The 21,761-nt window shown below is 44.3% G+C and overlaps 1 protein-coding gene across 10 annotated transcripts in view; it reads right to left on the bottom strand.

The window, feature by feature from the left end:
- LOC119175652 (nucleolysin TIAR) overlaps positions 1-21,761 on the bottom strand; it is a 153,010-nt gene that overhangs the window by 11,191 nt on the left and 120,058 nt on the right. For 6 of the 10 annotated variants that reach the window (XM_037426574.2, XM_037426573.2, XM_037426575.2 and 3 more), the window contains 3 exons: positions 14,416-14,552; positions 2,102-2,169; positions 1,812-1,985 (listed from right to left, as the gene is read on the bottom strand). In XM_037426574.2, the coding sequence (XP_037282471.2) occupies positions 1,812-1,985; positions 2,102-2,169; positions 14,416-14,552 (379 nt within the window). The remainder of the gene's footprint in view (positions 1-1,811; positions 1,986-2,101; positions 2,170-14,415; positions 14,553-21,761) is intronic. The other 4 variants (XM_037426578.2, XM_037426577.2, XM_075881803.1 and 1 more) reach the window with 1 other exon arrangement.

Genomic DNA, 21,761 nt, shown 5'->3' with positions numbered 1-21,761 from the left:
TTCTAAAGGAGATCAGGGAAAAGATCCAGGTCTCCAATCTGCCCAAAAACATGCACCCCGAACTTAATCAGGGCAGAAGAGAAAGCCGCGCTAGAACTTTACTAAGGCCTACGGCAGAGACAAGGAGGTGTTCGTAGACACAGCGGAGTACCCAAGTCACAAATCCTACGTTGCGGCAGTAATAAACACCGACCGCAAATGCGTAAACGCGTGCTCCATATGCTCGGATAATTCAGAAATCGCTGAAGAGGTGGCTATTGCACAGGCCATAATTTCCCCAAAGTGTAGGTATGTCATCAGCAACTCGCAGTCGGCAATCCTTAACTATGCACGAGGAAGAATATCTACCGAGGCAGCCAACATACTCTTCCGCAAGGCAAATCTCATATCATCCGAGGAATTTGAAGAAAGGTATATTATATGGTTCCCAGCCCACATCCCGTTTGCGTCCGTCATTCCCCACCTCAACGAGGAGGCTCACCGCGTAGTGCGAGGTCTCACTTACCGCACTCTCGATGGATTGATTGATTGATTGATATGTGGGGTTTAACATCCCAAAACCACCATATGATTATGAGAGACGCCATCACTCGCGATGGAGCTTCACATGAGGTGCTGGGAGGAGAGGAGTGGTGGGAGAGGGACACAATGTTTAGGTTCTGCGACATTATCCAATTCTACCAAAAGTTGAGGCGCAGATTTCCACCACCTAGCTCCACATTAGACAGATCTCAGGAGGTTGATTGGAGGCGACTTCAAACTAGAACATTTCCCAACCCGAAGCACCTAAATCGCATCTACCCCAAACTATACCCAGATGACTCGTGTAAGCTATGTAGCATGAGACGCACCACCCTAGAGCATATGTTATGGGAATGCACACTGATACTGGACGCCAATGTGTCTCCCCAGAACAGCTTGGGGCGCGGTGGAGAGCCGCCCTGATCAGCTCAGATCGGACAGATCAAATATGGGCCATCCAGTGAGCACGGGAGGCCGCTGAGAGACAGGGTCTCTCCACCACCCCTGGCGCGGCTTAGGCCGACGCCTCAATCTGCTGGTTAAATAAAGTTTGCTCACTCACTCATTTACCAGCTGCTAACGTCGAAACTGAAGCATGTTTTCATGTTCTTTTTAATGATAAGGAAAGTCTCCCTTTCGTTTTTCACATAAAAGGAACATGCGTAAAGTACAAGGGAATGTTTTACAAGTTCTATGAAGCTCAAAAGAACATTGATTCTAACATAATGTACCTAATAAGAGAAGATAACTGGAGAAATTGGTGGTCTATTTTCTAAAGCTCTTGTTGTCCACCGAGGTTATTAAGGCACGTCGGTGAAGAAAACCGGATGTTATCAAGGGTCTGTGTTTGTAAACATTGAAAGAGTCTATACGCTACGCTTTACCAATACTGGGAAGACTAAGGCTCTTTATTGACTACTGGAACCGTGCATAGGAGCAACGTGGAAATCCGCACTACTAGCAGTATAAATGCAGAGCAAGAAGCAAACAGCATAACGTTCTTCACAACATTGAGCGAATTGGCATGTTAGCGCTTGTTACAATTTCCTAAAACACCTTTGAGAGCTGGAGTCTTAAATACACTATAGTTTTGATTCATCGAAATATTGAACTATTTGACGATCTCTATCGAGTTGGACATATCGGGTACTGCCTGTCCAAGGAGAATACATTAAACCCCATCATGACGAAGTTGAAAGAAGAGTAGCAGAAACGTTGTTATGTTCTTTAGTTCCTATTACTGCAATAGCTCCAAATCACTGTGCAAAACTAGTGGGAACCATGCGCACCAGCTGTCCAGCGATAGTGGCACGTGTTATGCAGTGCGAGTGTGCGTCGCCCTACTGTGTTCTTCAAAAGGGTCAGACTGTGTGCTGCCAGGATGCTGTCACCCGTGCTGGCAGATTGCTGCTGCCCAAGAATCGTGGTCGCTACGTTGCTGTCTCCTGTCTCTGGGCCGTATGCTGCATAGTTAAAGAAATTGTTTCTTTAACTCCGCCATTGCTGCTTTAACTACGGATGGGATGCAGAAAAACCGAAACACGTAAAGGGTTAATTAAAGAACAAGATGGCTGTTTACTGTGTTGGAATGAAAGACTGCAGGAGGGTGAGTAGTGATGCCAAGTGCTTGAAGCTGCGTGCGGTGACCTGCAAAAGTGAGTTAAAGTGCAGCAGTTTGGCACATCTACTGAACACAGAGCAAAGTGGGCACAAATGCACATGGAGTTCTAGGCTTTCTAAATTGTTGTAGTTTATATGAGATGCGTACGAATATTTAAAAATTTTGAATAATGAATGGAATTGTGGATATTCGAAATCAAATATTTTTCTAATAGTGTTTTGAATAATCAGCAACAACAAGAATTCTCAACAAAATGAGATGTGGCAACTTTTCTTGTTTTCATTAATGAATTACCTAGATGAATGCACCCCATGTACATACGCCCCAATCGATGCCATATTGATCACAAGAGTTCTGTTTTAAGCTATATTGTCGCCGAAGCAACAGTCTCAGCAATCAGCTATCTCCCCCATGTAACTAAAATGGCATTAACTTATGAAAATTGTTTAAAGGGACCTCAACAATAAATTTTTCTCTACCCATCTCTTTACAGCACGACAGAAAGGTCACACTTTGAGTGTTTGTAATCGCAGTAGTGAATCCCAAAAGAATGCACAAGCAGTATTTTTCTATCTGAAAGGCTCCAAACACATATACTAGTCTTCCAGCAACAATGAGAAGTTACAGCGATGCGACCAGCTCTCCTAGCGAATTGTGGAAGCTGTCGTCGACCACCTTCATTTTGAGCTTTTCAACTGTTTTTGAAAATAACAAGCTGTTACAATGAGATGATGTGGCATTTTAATAAACCAACTATTGAAGCTTGAGGTCCCAAAACCACGATATGATTATGAGAGACCCCGTGGCGAAGGGCGCTGAAAATTTCGACCACCTGGAGTTCTTTAACGTGCACTTAAATCTAAGCACACGGGCCTCAAGCATTTTCAACTTCGTTAAAAACGTGGCCGCTGGTGGCCGGATTCCATCACGTGGCCTGCGGGTCAGCACCCAAGTGCTTGAGGCACTAGACCACTGCGGTGAATGATGTGGAATCGTATAAATTTTCCCTGTATTTGTACTACGTTGTGCATGCCTGTAAACAAGGTAGCTTGTGCCTGTGTCATATAGTTGGATTGTACCGGCATCGTTACTCTCTAGATATTCGAGCCAAGCCAAGTCACCAAAATGCCACTACGCATATGCACGGCCATGTCGAGTAGCAGGGTGCATATTTCAAAGATTCAGTGTAGGTCTATGTTGCTCCAAAACCTCAGCGACCTGGAATCTGCACGCACGTTGCATAAGCCCCTTGAAAAGTTGCTCAAGACCTGCTGAAGCACGTGGGATCATTCCATCACGCGAAGGCAGTGCCAATTTAATGCATACTACTAACACAGGCTTTTATATGCACATTTTTATGGAGCAATATTTTTATAATATTAAGAAGCTAACAATACTATAATACAGAAAAAATAAATCGTTGACGTCATAAATAATCTACAATCACGTGTCCTGGTACATCACATCATTAATATTTTTACCGCCAGATGTTGCACAGGTCATTATTTGCAAAGAAATAAAAATATAAATCCACCTACCACTAAAACGGCTGATTGAGTTAATGTGACACACTATCTTTCCATCAGTGGAGTCATCTCATTTCATGTTTTTTGTAGTTGCTGGCCCTTTTAATATCCAATTATCTTTTTATTTAAAAGTAGAGCAGTACAAATAGATAAATTTTGGGTGTGAAGCTAGTTTCGTGGCAAATCTGTGGAAACAATAGCCTTTATTAGCCACAAGGCAATGCGACGTAGAGATACTAATGAGTGGCAGCTGAACTACCCTAGCCTTGGTACTTACAGTGCAAAAAAAAAAAGGAAAAAAAAACAAACACACAAACAAAAACAATCTCCTGGTCAACCGAAATGTGTGCCTGCGGAAAACGAGATGTGCTTCACTGCAACACAGCGGTGACGTGTGGGCAGCATTGTGGGTTTTTTGCAACGACAGCGGGTTTTGGTTTACCCATATGTTTTGGGATTCTAAAGAAATTAATAAAAGACACTTTGGCAAAATTCCCAGTGCATGCAAACCTCTGATTTCCAAATGCTCTAGCGATGCGCGCCTTTGCACAAGCGGGTTTTGGTTTATCCATATGTTCTGGGATTGCCCCGCCGCGGTGGTCTAGTGGCTAAGGCACTCGGCGGCTGACCCGCAGGTCGCGGATTCGAATCCCGGCTGCGGCGGCTGCATTTCCGATGGAGGCGGAAATGTTGTAGGCCCGTGTGCTCAGATTTGGGTGCACGTTAAAGAACCCCAGGTGGTCGAAATTTCCGGAGCCCTCCACTACGGCATCTCTCAATCATAAGGTGGTTTTGGGACGTTAAACCCTACATATCGATATGTTCTGGGATTGTAAAGAAATTAATAAAAGACAGTTTGGCAGAATTCCCAGTGTATGCAAACCTCTGTTTTCCAAATGCTCTAGCAATTCGCGCCTTTGCACTATAGGCAGCGTTCTTGCCAGCAACACCTACTTTGAAAACTAGGTTAGAAAGTTTCATAGATCATTTCTTCTGGCCATTATTAAATTCCTAATTATATGTGGAAATGGTCGCATCATGACATGCTGACAAAGCTAGGAGCAGGCCACATGCTGCCTGCGTGTCACTGCTGTGTTGCAGTGAAGATGTCTTGTTTCCACAAGCATATATTTCAGTTGATCACGACAGTCAGTCAGTCAGTCAGTCAAGAACTTTATCAAACGGTTCTGAGGAGTTTAGGCCACCAGGTTTTGCTGGAAAACATAACCTTTGGAGCCGCAAGCTAACCGGCGCAACAAACGACGAGCCTTGATTACTTTGAATAGTTCCACCTTGCATCCTAATTTTTTTGTATGTTCTATTAATTCAAAAGTCCGCTTGATTCGAAGATTTCTCGCGGCCCCAGTGACTTGGAATTAACGAGGTTTTACTGTATTTGTCTTCAGGAAGTCCGAATAATAAAACGAGTGCGAATCAAATATCAAACACTATTAAAAAATATTCACACACCCCTATTCAGAGCGGTATTTTAGCCAGCAGTTACAAAATATGCTGAAGGCTCTAGTTATTGCAGTTTAAATAATTGTAAAATTTGTTGGTTAAAAGTAACCACAATGTTCTTTAGTTTTTGAAATGTTTTGAAAATTGTCACCTCGACAGGCACTAACATTGAAATTTGCCTTCGGCTGAATTGGCTGCGTAGTATCTGTTGGGTAACTAATGATAATGACAATGAAAAAGCCTGCGATCACGTATTTAATTTATAATCTGTGTTCAACTTGTCAGCATGCAGACAACATTGAGTAGCGATGTGATTGGGCAAATCGGACACAATTAGAAATAAGGTCAACTGTGGCTTACCGCCCCTTTAAGAGTGGATAATACAGACTCTTTTGTACAGGATGAACCAGAGCGCCCACTACTCTTGTATAGCAGAATCTCGATGATACTAATTCGTATCTTAGGATTAGCCAAAAATAGCTTAAAGCTGATCATTAATAACTTTATTTGCAACTCTAGAAAATGCTCCCTGTGCTGGCAACAGTGGTTGAAAAATCAATGATGGCTGTGCTTAACAGGGTCAACACGACACTTTCGCTTGGCACTGTGCTGAAGTTTCTTGATTATGGTACCGGATCGCGTTGCTTCGCGGATGGCTTAAGAGTGGTGGCTGCAGACCCTCTTATTCTCATTAGCATTAAGGATTTCACTGGTGAAACAGCGGAAATAGTTGTGCGGTGAGCGCAAACATTGAGCCTCTTCAGCGAACCAGATCATTAACTTCAAGTTGAAGAACCTTCCTACTGAGCCCACGGTTGAAGAAGGCAACTGCTCAAGTCTAGCAGGACTCTATGAAAGGCGCTAGCACTTTTGAGCTGCGTTGCTACCCTGCTACAGGCAAGGCTTTATCAGTTTTCGAGATAACTACGCTGCAGACTCGTGCTGCCCATTGAGTGCCCCTGTCCCGTCAAAAGCTGAATACGCATGTCGTTCACATGATTACAAAACGGAAATATGCCTGGGCCAGTGTATCTAGAGATAAGGCAAATCGCAGTTTAGACTGCAATATGAGTGCTCCTTGCTTTCTGTCCGCTGATCCATGTTATTAGGTGTCTAATGAATTAGGTCGTGTGCATCCTAATATTCGCTTGTTCGTGTTGGCAGTAGGTCATATTCAAAGCAGATATACGTACGCACAAATATACCTACACGCAGTTACATATGCACGACCTTCTCGTGCGTGTTTGTGTGCGTCTATACACACACGGGAAATTAAAAATGTTCGGGGAAAGGATTGCAGCAGCTTAATTTGAGACTGGGTAGCACTATGGCTCGCACAGAAAACAAGCATATGTGAAAAATGTCCCACATGTAACAACAAATTTCCTAAAGTGCTTGCTTATATAAACGAAACGATACTCCGCACTTAGAGAATCTAGAATATTGATAAGAATGCACACACGATAAATAATGGTATACTCACAGTGTAGAATTAGGTCTTCGCAAGAGAATTGATTAGAACAAACTACCATAGTGTCTATCACTTTTCCTATGCGCAAGTTAACAATTTGCATCATTCTCCATCTCGTTTCGTCTGCATCCTTCGGGAAGAGATATAACAATACGTTGCCATCTTTTCACCGCAATTCCACGCATTGTCACACACAACAATTGCCTTCAGACATCGCTTTTTTTTTTTTCCTTTTTTGTGTCTGTGCATGTGACATGGCCAAAATTGAAGAACTCTGCGGCCGCTTCTCAACATGCGCAATGTGGTAGCACATCTACTTTCAAGGTTGACCCTGTTAGCGCTGTTTCCAGACGCGACCACTAGGTGGCGAGCGCTTGGCTGGAGTTATGAGTTGGGGTCAACTAGTTCTTGCTAAAAAAGCTTATTTTAAAAAAAACTTTTCTGCCTTCGCTGTCATAAGAAAGTCACCTGAAAGAAAGACACTTTGCCTCAAAAGGAGCGAATGCGGGAAAACAACTCGAAATTCACTTACTCGAAAACTATGCTGTAAAGTGTAAACGAAAAAATGTAAAAAGCAAAAAGAAAATGCCAGAGCAACCTGAAAACCACATCCGTGCGCGTCACATTCGTTCTACCTCTCGTAACATGCCGCCAGCACCTTTGCCACTTGGATAATTCATTCCATTCTACCCATTTCTTGAACATTAAAACTATCCCCCATGCGAAGCTCTGAAAAGAAACAGTTGGCACTTTTTCAAAGGTTGTTTCGGGAGAACGACACGATGAACGCAGCAGCGGTGACGGATTCAGCCGGCTGCGCTAAGGCGAGCCATGTTGGGGCATGCCGACTCGCTCCTGCTGCACTTCCAGTGGTCTTAACGATTGTAACCGAAACCAAGCTCTTGGTGAACGCGTCCTTGTCTAGGCCGTGAGCTTATTGACTGCGCTTAAGCTAGCCACCTTTGCAGCCATGTTAAACTGGCGGCCAGTTGTTTACATCATATGGTTTGAGCTGGGGCAGTGTTGCAGTCAAAGCTGTGAAGTGGGAAGGCGACTCGCTATTGCATGGTGGAAAAATTGGTCTCGGACTAATTTTTTAGCGCCGACCTCACGCTGTGGTTTTCCAGTCACATTTAGCCATTGAGCCGACTGAAATTGCGGCGAGTTTTGCTGCATTCACTCCCTTCGAGGCCAAGCGTGAACGGACCTTCCTCCCACAGTCAAGCTGTGTTGCACTGCCTGTGTGCAGCGGCCTATCGAGTGTTTGTACTATCTGCGGTGATTGCACGGACTGTTCGTATAACACCAAATCACAGCGCATTCTATTTACCATAGTTTGTCCAAAACAACCTTAAAATTCGTATTACTGTGAAATGCGGGTAATCTGTAATCAATTTATTGCAGTTCTATTGTAATACAAAATGTAGGCCTGTAGGCTGCTGGAACATATGCTGCCACTAGGACAAGCTTAACATGCCCCCCCAAACGCAAAGCCCCAAAAACTGCAGAATATTTACAGATTTTTTATTTTTTGACTTTGCAAAGGCCTTCGATCGTGTTGCTCACTGTCACTTGATTTTAAAACTGGCATCACTAAAAATAGATTCTCTTCAGCTAACATGGCTCAGAAACTTCCTAACCGGCAACAATTCACTATCGCGAACAATCGCTCTTAATCCCTTTGTTACGGTTCCTCTGGTGTTCCACAAGTCGGTGTTCTTGGTTCCTTTCTTTTCCTCATCTACATTAATTACCTGCCTGACAACTTATCCTCATGCATGCATATAATTACTGATGGCAGCATTATCTATTGTCCCATCTGCAACAATAGCGATCATTTCACCCTTCAAAAAGACGATAGGTGTATTAATGAGTGGTACAAAACATGGCAGGTGAAACTACTGTATTTACTCGAAAATAAATCGAGCATGAATGTAGCTCGTGCCCTACTTAAAGTGTTCTACGAGAGAAAAACAAAAATTCAAATATAGGTCGACCAATGCTTTCTTTTAAGCTTAGAAGGAGACAAATTGAAACAAAGCACACCTTTATATACACAACTTAGCGCCCTAATCACTGCCGGGGTCGTCATCTTGTCAGCTGTGCAAGATGATGCCATCGAATTCCTTACAAGCATCCGCTACTTCCCAAACGACGTCGTCCTTGCCACCACCGCTGCCGATTGCCAGGTGGCGAAAGGCATAAAGACGACATCTGCCCGCAAACAGATGGTTCCGCTGCTTTTGGCGACCCTTACAGAACTCGCGCTGCACGACACAATTGTGCTAGAGTTCTTGGTAAACAGTATCACTTAGTACTTGAAGTCACCTGTGTAGCTATGCCGACGTGACATCGTCGCAACTGCGCACAACCAAATTGTGGTGGTGGTGGTTAGAAGAAGGCGCCTGATTGCTGCAGCCCGGTGGGGAGCACGGCGCAACGCCAAAAGCAAATGCGAACCGTCACCCCGCCACGCCGATCACACAATTGAACAAAGCGCGAGGAGTGTTCTCTGGCGAGGCTTCAGGCCAGTAGTGTGGCTGCACACCGGAAGACAGTCTAGGAACTAGAGACTTCACGGCCAATATCTAGGGAAATCGTGGGTTTCATCGCAAACACTGCTATTGCACGAGTAACTTCTTCCTCAATTGCATAGGTAGCCTGAAAGGAGGAGGGGGGTCTTTATTTCAGATTTTATGATATACAGTCAAGCCCGCTTATAACAAAACCTGACCATGACGCAGCATCCGTTCGCTGCACCCCGAAGTTCGTAGTAAATGAAACTAATTCGTAGCCAGAAATCGAAACTAATTCGAGCCAGCGTGGCGGGCGTCGCGGAGCGGTGGAGACCGGCGAAGGGGTTGTGATCAAGATAGGTGAGCAGACTTGCGAGAGAATGGCAAGGAGTTGCGTTAAAGAGAGGGCAGGATGCGGCGGGAGGGCAACCTTGAAAACCAAAACACACGGGAAGGAGGCAGGTTGGGTAGCTTGCTTGAAAGGTCCACGAAACTCGCACGTAGAGAAATTCGGAAAGAGTGCCTGCACGCACAGAAGTCAAAACATGGCCGCCTGGATCGGTGCGCGCGGCTGTGTTCGAAAAATCGGTAGACGTGGTAAAAAAATCGCTTTGTTGCGCTCGCGGGTTTGCGTGGCCTCCCGAACTTCGATATTTTGAGATTTGTTCCGCGCAAATTCACAGCCATTTTCGCGCTTCCGCACGCGCACGGAAGGCATGCTGAGTTGAGTGCGAAGTGTGCGAAAACAAGTACTAAACACGAAACGAATCGCAAATTATCAGAGTCGATGGGGTAGCGTACGCGCGTGCACTAGTGCAGACTATCGGATACAGTCGGTGGCCGATGATGTTGGCAAATGGTCTGGTCACTCCAGGCTGGCGACGCCAACGACAGTACCAGCAATGAAAAACAAGGTAGATGGCCGACCGGTCTTCGAAAGATTGATGGCAGTGTGAAAACACAGGCCTCGTCTGGCGATGCCGGGTGCTCAGAGTAGCGGGGGACAAGGACGGAGGGGTGCGTAACAAAAAGCGGTCGGGAAGAGTGGCAACTAGAGGGGCGCGGAGGCAGAATCGGCGTTTTACAATAAGAGTGTATGGGCACCTTGCCGATGCCCGATTGGTGGTCGAAATTGGTTTCCCAGGAAGTTGGCAGACCGATGACTGCGTTCGCTGTAACCGATCAGCGGCACTCGGAGATGTTCGTTATAGGTGCAATTTTGTACCATTGAACAAACGTATATTTTCACGGTCACACGGATATTGTTCGTTTTAAGCAAAAGTTCGTTTCAAGTGGGGCCGTTATTTGTGAGGGATCGACAGTATAACGTGCGTATGCAGTAGGAACCGCTTGAAGAACAGCGGGCGTGGCAGCTGAACGCCATCAGCTCGGCGTTTTTGGTTGGTTTGATCGTGATTATAGGTCGATAGATGGTTATGAACAATATTTTCGCAAAAAAAAAAAAAAGTCGACCTATATTCGAATAAGTATGGTAAACGGTTTCAAATGCAAAGTAATCACTTTAAGCCGAAAAGATGATAACTTTATTGGTTCCCCATTAACGGCAATGGGGAAGTTGAAGGCGGAAGCTCTCGTATGACGAAATGGGAAGAAGATAAACTTAAAAAAATATTTTCTTCCTTAAAACAAAACTGTAATAATAAAAGTTGTAACATAAAAGTAACTGCTTATTTGCTTTAGTGTTAGGTATCAAGGTGATGTTTAACTGGACCACCACATGATGCAAATTACGTCTCAATATTAACAAAAATGTCGATATTGTAGAATTCGTGCTTTTTCTTGTAATCTTTAACTTGAGAGGTCGAACTGTATTTTTTCCACAAAATATATTGAGAGGTCGAACTGTATTTTTTCCACAAAATATACCTTCTGTTCATAAGATATTCATTGCTCAGATATCCATACCTGCCAAGTTCAAGGATTCTGAATCCGGGAGATTCCTGCAATGGGGCAGGGAGGAGGGTCCTCAATTGCAAGTGCCAACATAAGCGTTGCTGTCTTATAGTGGCTAGGAGTGGCCCAACAGACGAGGGTAGAGTTTTTCACTAAGGTGAGAGTCTCAAAGGATCAACACAGCTAGCAGAATCTATTTCAGTGAAAACAACTCGCGTGTGTCTTCCTGGGACACGCGTGAACGGACGGGACGGCACAGCTGGCTGCCGCAAAAGCGCGAGATCTAGGCTGTTTTTTTATTTTTTTTTTTGCCGTCGCCTCCACTGCCGTCCTTCACAGTATATGTATACATATGTATATGTATATATATATGAACACTGAAAGAAAAAAAGCCGCCCGCGCTCGCCGCCGAGCTCGTCGCGATGCACCGATGCGTGCTTATCTCTCACGTGTACTTTGCCCCATGGATAGATGCCTGTGCGAGAGCGCTTATCCTGTGGCGGGAGAATCGGGGAGAATCATGTGCCTTGGGCGGCTTTCACTGAAACGAAAACGTTAGTTGCCGGGCGCACAAAGGTCACTTTGGCCTCTACACGCAGGCCCCTTTTGCGAAAACAGCGTGCTTTTCATACACAGCGAGGTATAGCAACTGGGACACTTGTTAGTTTGTACTCATCTGTACCTGCGATTACATATTGTGCATCGTTTTTGTTTAAACAGCGCGTTGCGTGTCGAGCGGTGAACGTTTGTTCGCTCATGTCCTGCGAGTATCGTTCTCGTGCGTCATTTGTGTGTTAGCAGCACGCCACACGTTTCGATCTGCTCGACGTTCTCAGCGTTAAATTCCAAGTTGTTGCTGTCACATTTATTGCTTCGCCCTTGCGGCGAAACTAACTTCTTATTGTTTTTTTACGTATTTACTGTCTTTACCTTACCGCTGCGTACCCTTGGAGCTCATAGATCCCTATCGCGTCGCAGTGACCGCGGTTTTGTGCGCGGCGGCTGCGGCAAACAGTAGCTCATTTTCTAATCCTTATGCGCCTGGCTGCGCACGCGCCTTCAAAACTAAGTTGTTTTATGGCATCTACGATTTTATTTATTTTATGACATCTACGAGTTTTGTCCGCAGAGTTCGCGGGTCATCTCATTGAACAATATCTTGGCGCCGAAACGTGGAAGGCAACAGAACGTTCATCACTTCGTTGAACGCTAACAATGTAGCTGACGTCACGTCGGAGACGCCCTGTGATGCGTCATCACAAGAATCACTCAACCTACTGCACGACGGCCCTGTTTCACTTTATGGCATGAAATCATCCCCACGCGTTTCTTTTTTTGTGTGACATGCTTGTTTTTGTTCTGAAAAGGAATTCGCTCTGTGCAGTGTGTCTGCCGTCAGGAACTCCTTTTCGGAAAAAGATCGCTTACTTAAAAGACTCTTAAGTGGCCGTGTGACAGGGGTATAAGACTAATTCATTCTCGCGATTAGAGAAGTTTTCCCAAAAATGTGAGGCAAGTCGCCCTTTCCATATTAAACTGCCGTGAGCGCATCATGAGCGTGGCATGTAGTCATGTTGTTACATGACATGCATGTCATGATTTTCATGTTAGGGTCTGTCGCTTGTGTTTGCCATACAATCATGCCATACTATACCAGTTTTTCAACATGTCATGTGAACGAAACCACCGCAACAGCTACAGGACCATGAAATGTAAATCATGACATTAGTGACATATATGTCATGATTTTCATGTTATAACTAGTCAAATATGTTATTCATACAGTCATGTTATGCCATACCAGGTTTGGTATAGATACCATTATCAAAACGGCCAGGAGAGCTAAAAGACGTAGGCGGCTAGACAGAAAGACAGACAGACAGACAGACAGACTGACTCACACACTCAAAGCGTTGCTTTGACTGGTCGAGCACACACTTACGGGGTTCTGTCAGTTACGTTGTCACCACACATGATCGTGTCAAGAGCGACCGCGGTTTCGTCCACAGCGGGTGTGGCAACGACAATTAAACACTCTGTAGAAGACGGGGCGTGCGCCGGTCGCACGCGTACTTTCGAAGCTTCGAGTACGCTGCTCTCGGCCTTCTCAATGGTTTCTGTACTAAAGTTCGTATCACCCGCCGCGATTAGAAAATGTGTTCGAAACATTCGAATTGAGGCCCAATGAACATGGTAAAATTTGGAATTCGTATCTGCCGTGGTTTCGCATAACTGAGATTATACTGTACGTTCACATGAACGCCTCTTAAACTCATAATAAAATGGGGTAGGTTCGAAAAGCGTGGAGCGGATTGAGTTGCTTTTCTGTCAATGCGGCCAGATCACGCACAGAAATTTCGATTTCCGAAAAATTTTCATGACAACCGTACAACCGGAAAAAAGGTCAAAATCTGGGAGTCTTCCGGCCAATCCGGAAGACTTGGCAGGTTTGGATATCCATATAAAGTGCAATATTGCGGTAGAATAAATGCAAACATGACAAATTTTGGTGAAATTCTAGGAGGCGTATGTGGCAGAAAAATTGCATTATTATTATTGAGATTCAAACTACACAAGCTCCTTTACTTAACATGCAGACCGAACTTGGTAGAGAAAAAAAGAGTGGTACTTTTAAAATAAATGTTTTCCCAAACAACATTCAGCCGACATTCTGAGTTCAGAAGGTACCTACCTACATGACCAAAAAATTTTGTTTTTCTGTCTGAAACATTTTAGCAATTCACTGTTCTCAATGCCGTAAATCCGCATGATTATTTTCAAATACACTTGAGATGGCCGCCAGAATGGCGGAGACGTCTAGCGTAGAATGACCAATATCGCTTACCGCGCAGTCCTAGAGATGAAAAACTAGTCATAATGCGGCTCAGAAAAGTGAGATAATGACCACGCTTCTCAACACAGGTACGTCGGCAGGGAAGAAATGAAGGTACTACAAAGGTAGAGGGGACGCCAAACAAACAAACAAGCAATGGAGCGTTTCAAAAAAAAAAAAAAAGGGTTCATAACGTGGCCTTTTGGCTGATGCTAAGTCTCTGGTTGGCGTAGGTGGAGTAACATCAAAGGCAGAGGCAACAGATATAGATCTTGAAGGTTTTATATTAGTACCTGCATGTTCCAACATCTGTTTTTAATACATCGTATGAGTAGCTACCTTATAATTCCATATACATATTTTTGAGGCCACACTTTGGCTTGTGGCCATGTTTGGGTGCAATCATTATGCAGGAAATAAAGAAAAAAAATTGAGGAAATAAATACAGCATTACACATTTGTTGCTTCACAACCACAGAACACAGCCCATCAAATACAACTTGCATGCAGAACTTGTCAGAAAGCAACAATAATTCCTTGGCCAGACTCACCCAAAGCCCTGTCCATAGTACTGTCCGTAGGGGTACTGGACACCCTGCATGAACTGTCCTTGGACTTGTGGGTATCCCGCCTGCGGGTACCAGTAGCCCATCTGCTGGTATGGGTATGAGTACTGGGTAGCCAGATTCTGCAAACAATATGGTTTAAATGCAGACTGACCACAAATGCGAGAGCTTTCTAAAGCACGCTTCGCGCACAATATTTGGCTGAAAGTTAAGGACATTTCAAGAAGTTCAAGGATGCAAAAAAGAGAAGTTCAAGGGGTGCTAACGTAATTTTATTTTCCTACATGGCTAAGGAAAGAAGCTCTCCTTTCGCACAATTTTTTTTTTCCCAATAGCAGCTAGCTCAAACTCTTTACTTTAGGTGTTCGACAAAACTGTTGGCCATGACAAAACAAAGTCGCGTTCTTTCTTGCTTTGGCATCTTCCGAAAAGTGATTGGCTGACTCCAGCAATTGTTTCAGGGTTTTGTTAGCTTTGTCTTCCTCTCTTGCATGCCGTGTAGCTTGAGCTCAAGTTCTTTAATTTTCAAGGTTACCTGTTGTGCCACAGCTTGCCTTTTTATTCTTCTACATGCAACACATATCTATGCCTGGCTTGGTGCACTGATGAATTCAGTTCTCTCAACGGTGTAACATTAAGCAGTCCACAGTGGGGTTTCGTGGCATTGCGGATGACTTTTTTAAAGATATCCACGGCCATATTATCAATTGCGATCTGTTTGTTTACACTGAAACCTCGTTCTACTGAAGCCTATCCATATCTAGGCAAGAGAAGGACCTTCAGCACTTCCTATAAAATTGAGAATGGTGGGTCATGCTTCATAAGGCACACAGAGAAAGTCAAGGCATTCATGGTCTCTTCCATAGTTTTGCAGTTCATAATATTTTTCTTGGCAGAAATGAATATACTGTGCAAAAGCAATACAATATCTCTCATATGCCCTACAAAGACACTTGTTGTCAATTAAACTGTTAGGGGGGGATTTGGCTTAGGGTAGAAAGCTTTCCTAAAACTTTACAGAAGTTGATGAAAATTAACACAAATACTCAGCATGTCTCCATAGTGTTCGTGTAAAAGTATCAAAGAGATAGCGCTCAAACTTTTTTTATAAATTATTACTTTTTAAATTTTGCAATCCAATAGCACTTTGTACGCCACGAAAACTTGAGTGCATGTAGTCTCAGGTGCTGCGCCTCTATGGGGCAGTAGTTTCTTACGGTACTATTTAGGCGGGTGAAATCAGTATTTGTTCCCTGCTGCATCGTCAGGCCCAGTGTTCTTAGCCAGTTACGTGCAGTGTAGCTGCTACTAAGTTCACTCCATCAGTGTCGCTTGCTGCAACATACGCGTGTATTTTCCCTTGTCCAGAAACATTCCCTTCGTGCTCGATCAGCACCATACTGCGCAAAGGGGCAAAGATTATTATGTTGAGCCAATGCGGCGGCAGCAAGTTGCTTTCATTTCCACGAATGATGCGCACTTTACTGAAGAAGTCGCATGCACAATAGCATGAAAGCAAGCAGTGTACTTGGTACACTTGCACAAGCGGTAACAGCTGTAAACTACAAAGCCACACATACTGCCAAGGAGGTAGTTCATGATTTGTACATTTGCTTGATGACATGACGGCGCGTTTGTCAGTAAGTATCATCATGCTCTCGTGTATTTTTGTGCATACATCATAGCACTTGCTCTGAAGTCGCGGTAATCACTGCATCGCTTACCATTGCTGCACTTATTATAAAGGCATAAAAGTTCTTTACAGTAACATACCGTATTTACTTGATTCTACCGCGCCCTCGATTGCAACGCGCACCGGATTTCCAGCGCGAAAAAAAAAAAAAAAAGTAAGACATCGATTGCAACGCGCACCCATTTTTCTCGCTGGCCCGCACGATCACACCACTCGAAAAAACGACTCCTTTCGGGAGCGTCTTCCATTTAAATATGAGGTACGGGCGAAGCTTGTGCCCATTTGACGTGTAACAGAGCATTGCCGTCACTGTAGTTCTACCGTGGACCGATGTCAGCACGCGAACTTGCTTCGCCCCCTTCTTCTCGACAGTTGTGGTGCCAGGCATGTCGAAGTAAAGAGGCGTCTGATCGGCATTCCCAATTTGCCCAAGCAGGTAGCCGTTGTTGCGCCGCAAGTTTAGGACGAACCTCTGAAAACTGTGAAGCTTTTCATCGTACTTCTCCACAAAACTTTTCGCATATGCATGTTTCCCTTCGGAGGGAAAAGCATTTCCTCTTCATAAAGTTAGTTAGCCAGCACCTGCTCGCTTTAAACTGGCTTCGCATTAGCCCTTTTTCTTTGCATAGCCCGCACTTGGAGCAGTTCTGTCGTCACGGGCCGCTGTGCCGCTCGCTGCTCAAGACCATACTCGCCGAGCAGCTCTTTAATTTGCGGAAAACAACCCTGCTGTAGTCCACTGAAGCCTTTGCGTGAAGCTTTGCTGTCGACAATCTTCTGCTTTTGTTTCCGCCGGTCCCGCACGCACGTTTCGGGAACTCCGAACGACTGCGATGCGGCCCGATTTCCGTCCGTTTCTGCACACGCGATGACTTTTCTTTCAAAAGCGGCATCGTGGTGCACTCGAGTTTTTGGAGTAGGCCCTTCCACGCCGTCGATGCTAATGCACTACTAGATGACGAACTCCTCAGCACACGTACGAAGTGCCGCACATGGGAAACACATAGGCAGAAATGGCCGACGCGCCATGCCGACGCACGTAGGGGGCGGCCATTTCGGATTTGCCAATGGCAATAGATTGACCGTAATTTTTTTGTTCGTACTCGATTCTAACGCGCATGCGACTTATGAACTCGCTTAACCGGAAAAAAGGTGCGCGTTAGATTCGAGTAATTACGGTAAGCTTATTCAAAAAGAATAAACTGAAGTATTCGAAACTTTTCAAACACGTGGTTACTGATTCAAATACAAATATTATGATTGCAATATTTGAAGAATATTCAAAACTTTTTGTATATGCACACCTCTGCTTATAAGTCCCTTCACCGTCCCTGACAAATTGTCAACTGTGACCCGAAGTTGAAAGGAGCCAAACTTTCCGAGTAAGGTACCAGAGAGAACAGATGCTTTCGTCATTGGTGAGTGCATTCCAGTAATAAATTTTAAAGAAGTGTAACCTATTTTATGCGATCCTCGAATGATTCAACTACAGGAATTTATAGAGTCTTGAACTGCAAAAACTTTTCAAATGAGTCGAGTATGAGGCGAGTTACAGGGATTTGCACTTTTCTCTCTTCTAGACAAAGCAGGAAGCTACACAAGGAGGGGTCGGGGAAAAACAACTGCTGTTTCCTGGCAAGCACCACAGGCCAGAAAACTCGCTGAGACCAAGCTCTGCGTGAGAAGTTTTGGCAAGTTTCAAGTCAAAGTGAGCCCCAAGTGCAAAACATGAATTTCTTGGGTGAAATTGAATGAGCACCACACTTTTTGATGACCTATGGGTCCTAGCAACTCAACTTGAGCACTAATATCACCCATACGTCAGTCAAGCCCAGGTAGAAATGTGTAACTGGGAATTCAATTGGTTTCAACTGGTATTAAGTAGTATCAGCTCGCCCCAGTTTAAAACTAACTGGTTCCAGTCGATTGCAGTTGCAACTGGCGCCAGTTAGCAAGTGGTCCCAGTTGAGAAGTAACTGGTCCCACTTCATACCAGTTGTAACTGGTTCCAGTTAGCAATTGGTACCAGTTACAACTCGACTGTGGTCTCAGTTGATTATAGTTGCAATTGGTTCCGGTTAGCAGTTGGTCTCAGTACTCAACTGCTCAACAACAGGATGACCAGCTCAACTGGAAGCAGCTTGCTTGCTTGTTCCCATATGTCTTGGCTCGTACCCACAACGGGAGATTGGCCATAAAACCGGCACTTATTGTGATGGAGAAAAACAAATTTCTAATTTTTGGAAGCAGCTATCTTTCCTTGTTTGTAGACTTCATCCTTTTCGCTTATTTATATAGGTATCAACGGCCTAACCTGACCTGATGTGTATTTATTATCGTGGATTATTTCGTTGCACAGGTGCGCTATACACAATGCACTTAAACATTCAATCAACTACGTTCAGTACTTTCAACCAATATTGTCACATTATAATGTGCTGAAACCCGTAACTGAAGGTCTGCCGAATGTCAGGCTAGTCCGCTCACTGACAAAGCGAAGGCATCATGTTCTTTCGTGTGCTATGCTTCATCTTCTTTTTACCACGTAATAATGCTTGTGGCAATATTAAATAGCAGCTGTTGTCAATCTATTACGCCTGTCGCGGCCTGATTGATCTCGGGGTGTTAATGTTGTCGTTGCTTCGTTGGGAGCATGCCTGCTTGATAGAGTTGAGTGCAACATTGTGATTATTTCCATGCAACGACAAAATATAGAGTATTGCCGAGAGCTACAACAGCTCAGCTGACACCAAGTCGACTCTCTGCTCACACAAACGTTGCAGAAACACGGTCGCACAAGTCCACCTTCGCTGCAGCGACAGACGTCACATTAATTCCGTACCTCATAGGCTCAAACATTGGAATGTTGAAGCAGTAAAGTAATCAAAGATAAGTATTACGCATAAAATAAACGCATTTTGGTCTATTCCACAATATCTATAGCACAAAAAAATCTGATAACGAACACGGATAATTTCAGAACACAGCGCGATGTTAGTTTCGTACCGCACATGTGGCGAGGGCACAGAACGCCTACTACTTTGCGAGGGCTAGTTACCGAGCGGTCTACGTGCTGCTGAGTTGTGCTGCTTTTGAGAAGAAATGTGAAGTCGTGGAGTGCATAAATTAGATTTTGTCAAATTAGTGTTCGACAGTTACATTTCTGGAAGACTTTAACTTCAGGAGAACGTCACACAAGACTTGTTTTCCCGTTCCACAAGACGTATACATTGATTCAATGTGTGCGGAATGCTGCGCTGCCTGCGTCTTCTCAGCTATGCAGCCGTTTGAAGGTAATTACACTACTTATAAGCTTCGAGTGCTAGTTGCCTTAGCGTCTTGGAGCAGATGTAGATGTAATGCAGCTTGCACAGAATGTTTTGAGTGCCGAGACAATGGAACATTTAATTGTAAACAAATGCCTTCGACACTGTTCTTTAGAGCACTCCTGAAACACTTTTTTGAGTAACTATAGGATTAATTCACTAGAAAAGCATATTATTCCACACATTCAATGCTGCAAAAATTTTAAGAATCCGTCCAGTACGAGCGGAGTTAAAGATTTGTCACACGCTGCAATCGCATTCTCTCTTCTCTCGTCCCGACAAAAGCGCTGAAAGCTAAGCAGGGAGAAATGAGAGGGGCAAACAAAAAATGTCACTCGTGCCTTGCGACTTTGAGCACTTTTTTTTCCCGAATACGCGGCTTTATCAGTGCGATCGCGCGCATACGCATGGACAAGTGACGGCCTCTCGCAGCAACTTCTGTAACAACGAAGCGCGCCATGTTCAAATCAGCCAATGGCTGATAAACGAGATTACTACGAGTGATTTTTGGGCTTAATCCGTAATTTGTTGAGAGAAGAGAAAGCTATTTTTAGCTGACCTTGATAATTTATAGCAAATTCCAGGCTGCGAGCTGCGCTATAATATTTGGCTCGCAAGTTGTACCTGTACTACCGATGGAACCTGTACTACCGATTGGCAGCGTTTTCTGACCATGCTCAAAAAGTATTTCAGGGCCCCTTTAAAGTCGAACCCCGCTACAACGAAACTCACGGGGCGTGGAAAAATTTCGTTGAAGCGAAAATTTCATTGTAGGGAAATAAACAAAAATACAGCTGATCTGAGCTTACATTAACAAAGGAACGTTTATTCTCAAAATTAAAAAAAATGTCCGCTGCTTCCTATTCTTTCCCAGCAGCGTAGCGATGCGATTCTCACCCATGCATAGCGAGACCATGGTGAAAAGCACGCTGAAACAATGCCTAAAACCGCTTTCGCGAACAAACCAAACAGTTGCATTAACACGTTAACACCAGCAGCTGTCCGCCGTCAAAAGTATCCGACAACGTTGAGATGGAGGCAGGGTATCATGGAGCAGCAACTTTTGCATTATTATATGCCATTCTTATCCATATTTTGTTGATAATGCGGACGAACAGACGCTCTGATTAGTTACCACACAGGCCAAGCGCGAACATAATGATGAGCATCCGAATCGGGAAAGAGGAAACCATGAACTGAGCGACTGAGCTTCAGCTTCGGATCATTTGCGGCTCAAAAGCAAGCAAGTGGGAAAACAAAAGCAGTCATGAGTGGTGTTAACGCTGTTGTGGTGTTAGCGAGAAAGTTGCTAAATTTAGCGTCTGTTCAGTCGTGCTAGAGACAATTCTATCCCTTTGGAGCCATTCAAAAATTAAGGTAGAGTGTTCTAAAACAGACATCAAACAGCGATCAAACTGCTGTGTTACTGCTCAGATCACACTGCATACAATCTGAGCACTCGTTCTGTTCCAGTTGGAGGTGGGCAAAGCGGCTCCGAACTGCTCTCAGTTCACCGCAAAGAGGTGGACTACAGCTGCTCACTGGTTCACAGTGGCGTAGCCAGGAGGTAGCAGCGTAGTCCAACTTCATTCGCCACAACAGAAATTTATTTGAAATATTGTTAAAATAAAAAAATATCTCTGCACGGTGCATTATCAAGTAAAAAACTAATCAGGAAAAAAGCGTCATAATCATTGTTTAGACTTTTGCCTAAAACTAGCGACTTTTCTGAAGCGTTCTGATGACTTTGCTAAAAAAGAAAGTCAACACCACCGATTGCCATCGCTATCGAGCAATGGCAGCACCCATGCTTGCTGAACAGCGGCGGTTTCTGGTGGTGCCAACGCGTGTTTTAGATTGATGCATTTTCACGCTCTGAAACGCATTGAAATGTTAAAGATTGAGCTTACTGCATAGCAAGAAGTATCTGGGCTTGGAATCGCATTATAATATGTCAAAGTGGGACGATCGAAGAAAAAGTGGTCGTTGTCGCTACAATATTTATGCATTGATTCCTATAGACGCAAGAAGTGAAGAAGCTGATGCGGGAAACTGCATATCAACAAGTATCTGGGCTGGGAATCACATCGTAAAATGTCGAAGTGGGACGATCGAAGAAAAAGTGTTCGTTGTCGCTACAATATTTATGCATTGATTCCTATAGACTGCTGACGGGGAATCGTGAATTTTTTATTGTAGCGGAAATTTCGTTGAAGCGGCGTTCGTTGTAGCGGAGTTCGACTGTAATATGTTTGTGTATGAACTTGTGCTTGCAAATTTGTGCCTGCATTTCGTAGGAAACGAGCTCGTAC

This window comes from Rhipicephalus microplus, chromosome X (assembly GCF_043290135.1).
Source record: "Rhipicephalus microplus isolate Deutch F79 chromosome X, USDA_Rmic, whole genome shotgun sequence".
In the NCBI taxonomy this organism is placed as follows: domain Eukaryota; kingdom Metazoa; phylum Arthropoda; class Arachnida; order Ixodida; family Ixodidae; genus Rhipicephalus; species Rhipicephalus microplus.
The sequence above is the reverse complement of the archived record's forward strand: the minus strand, read 5'-3'. Positions and strand labels throughout refer to the sequence as shown.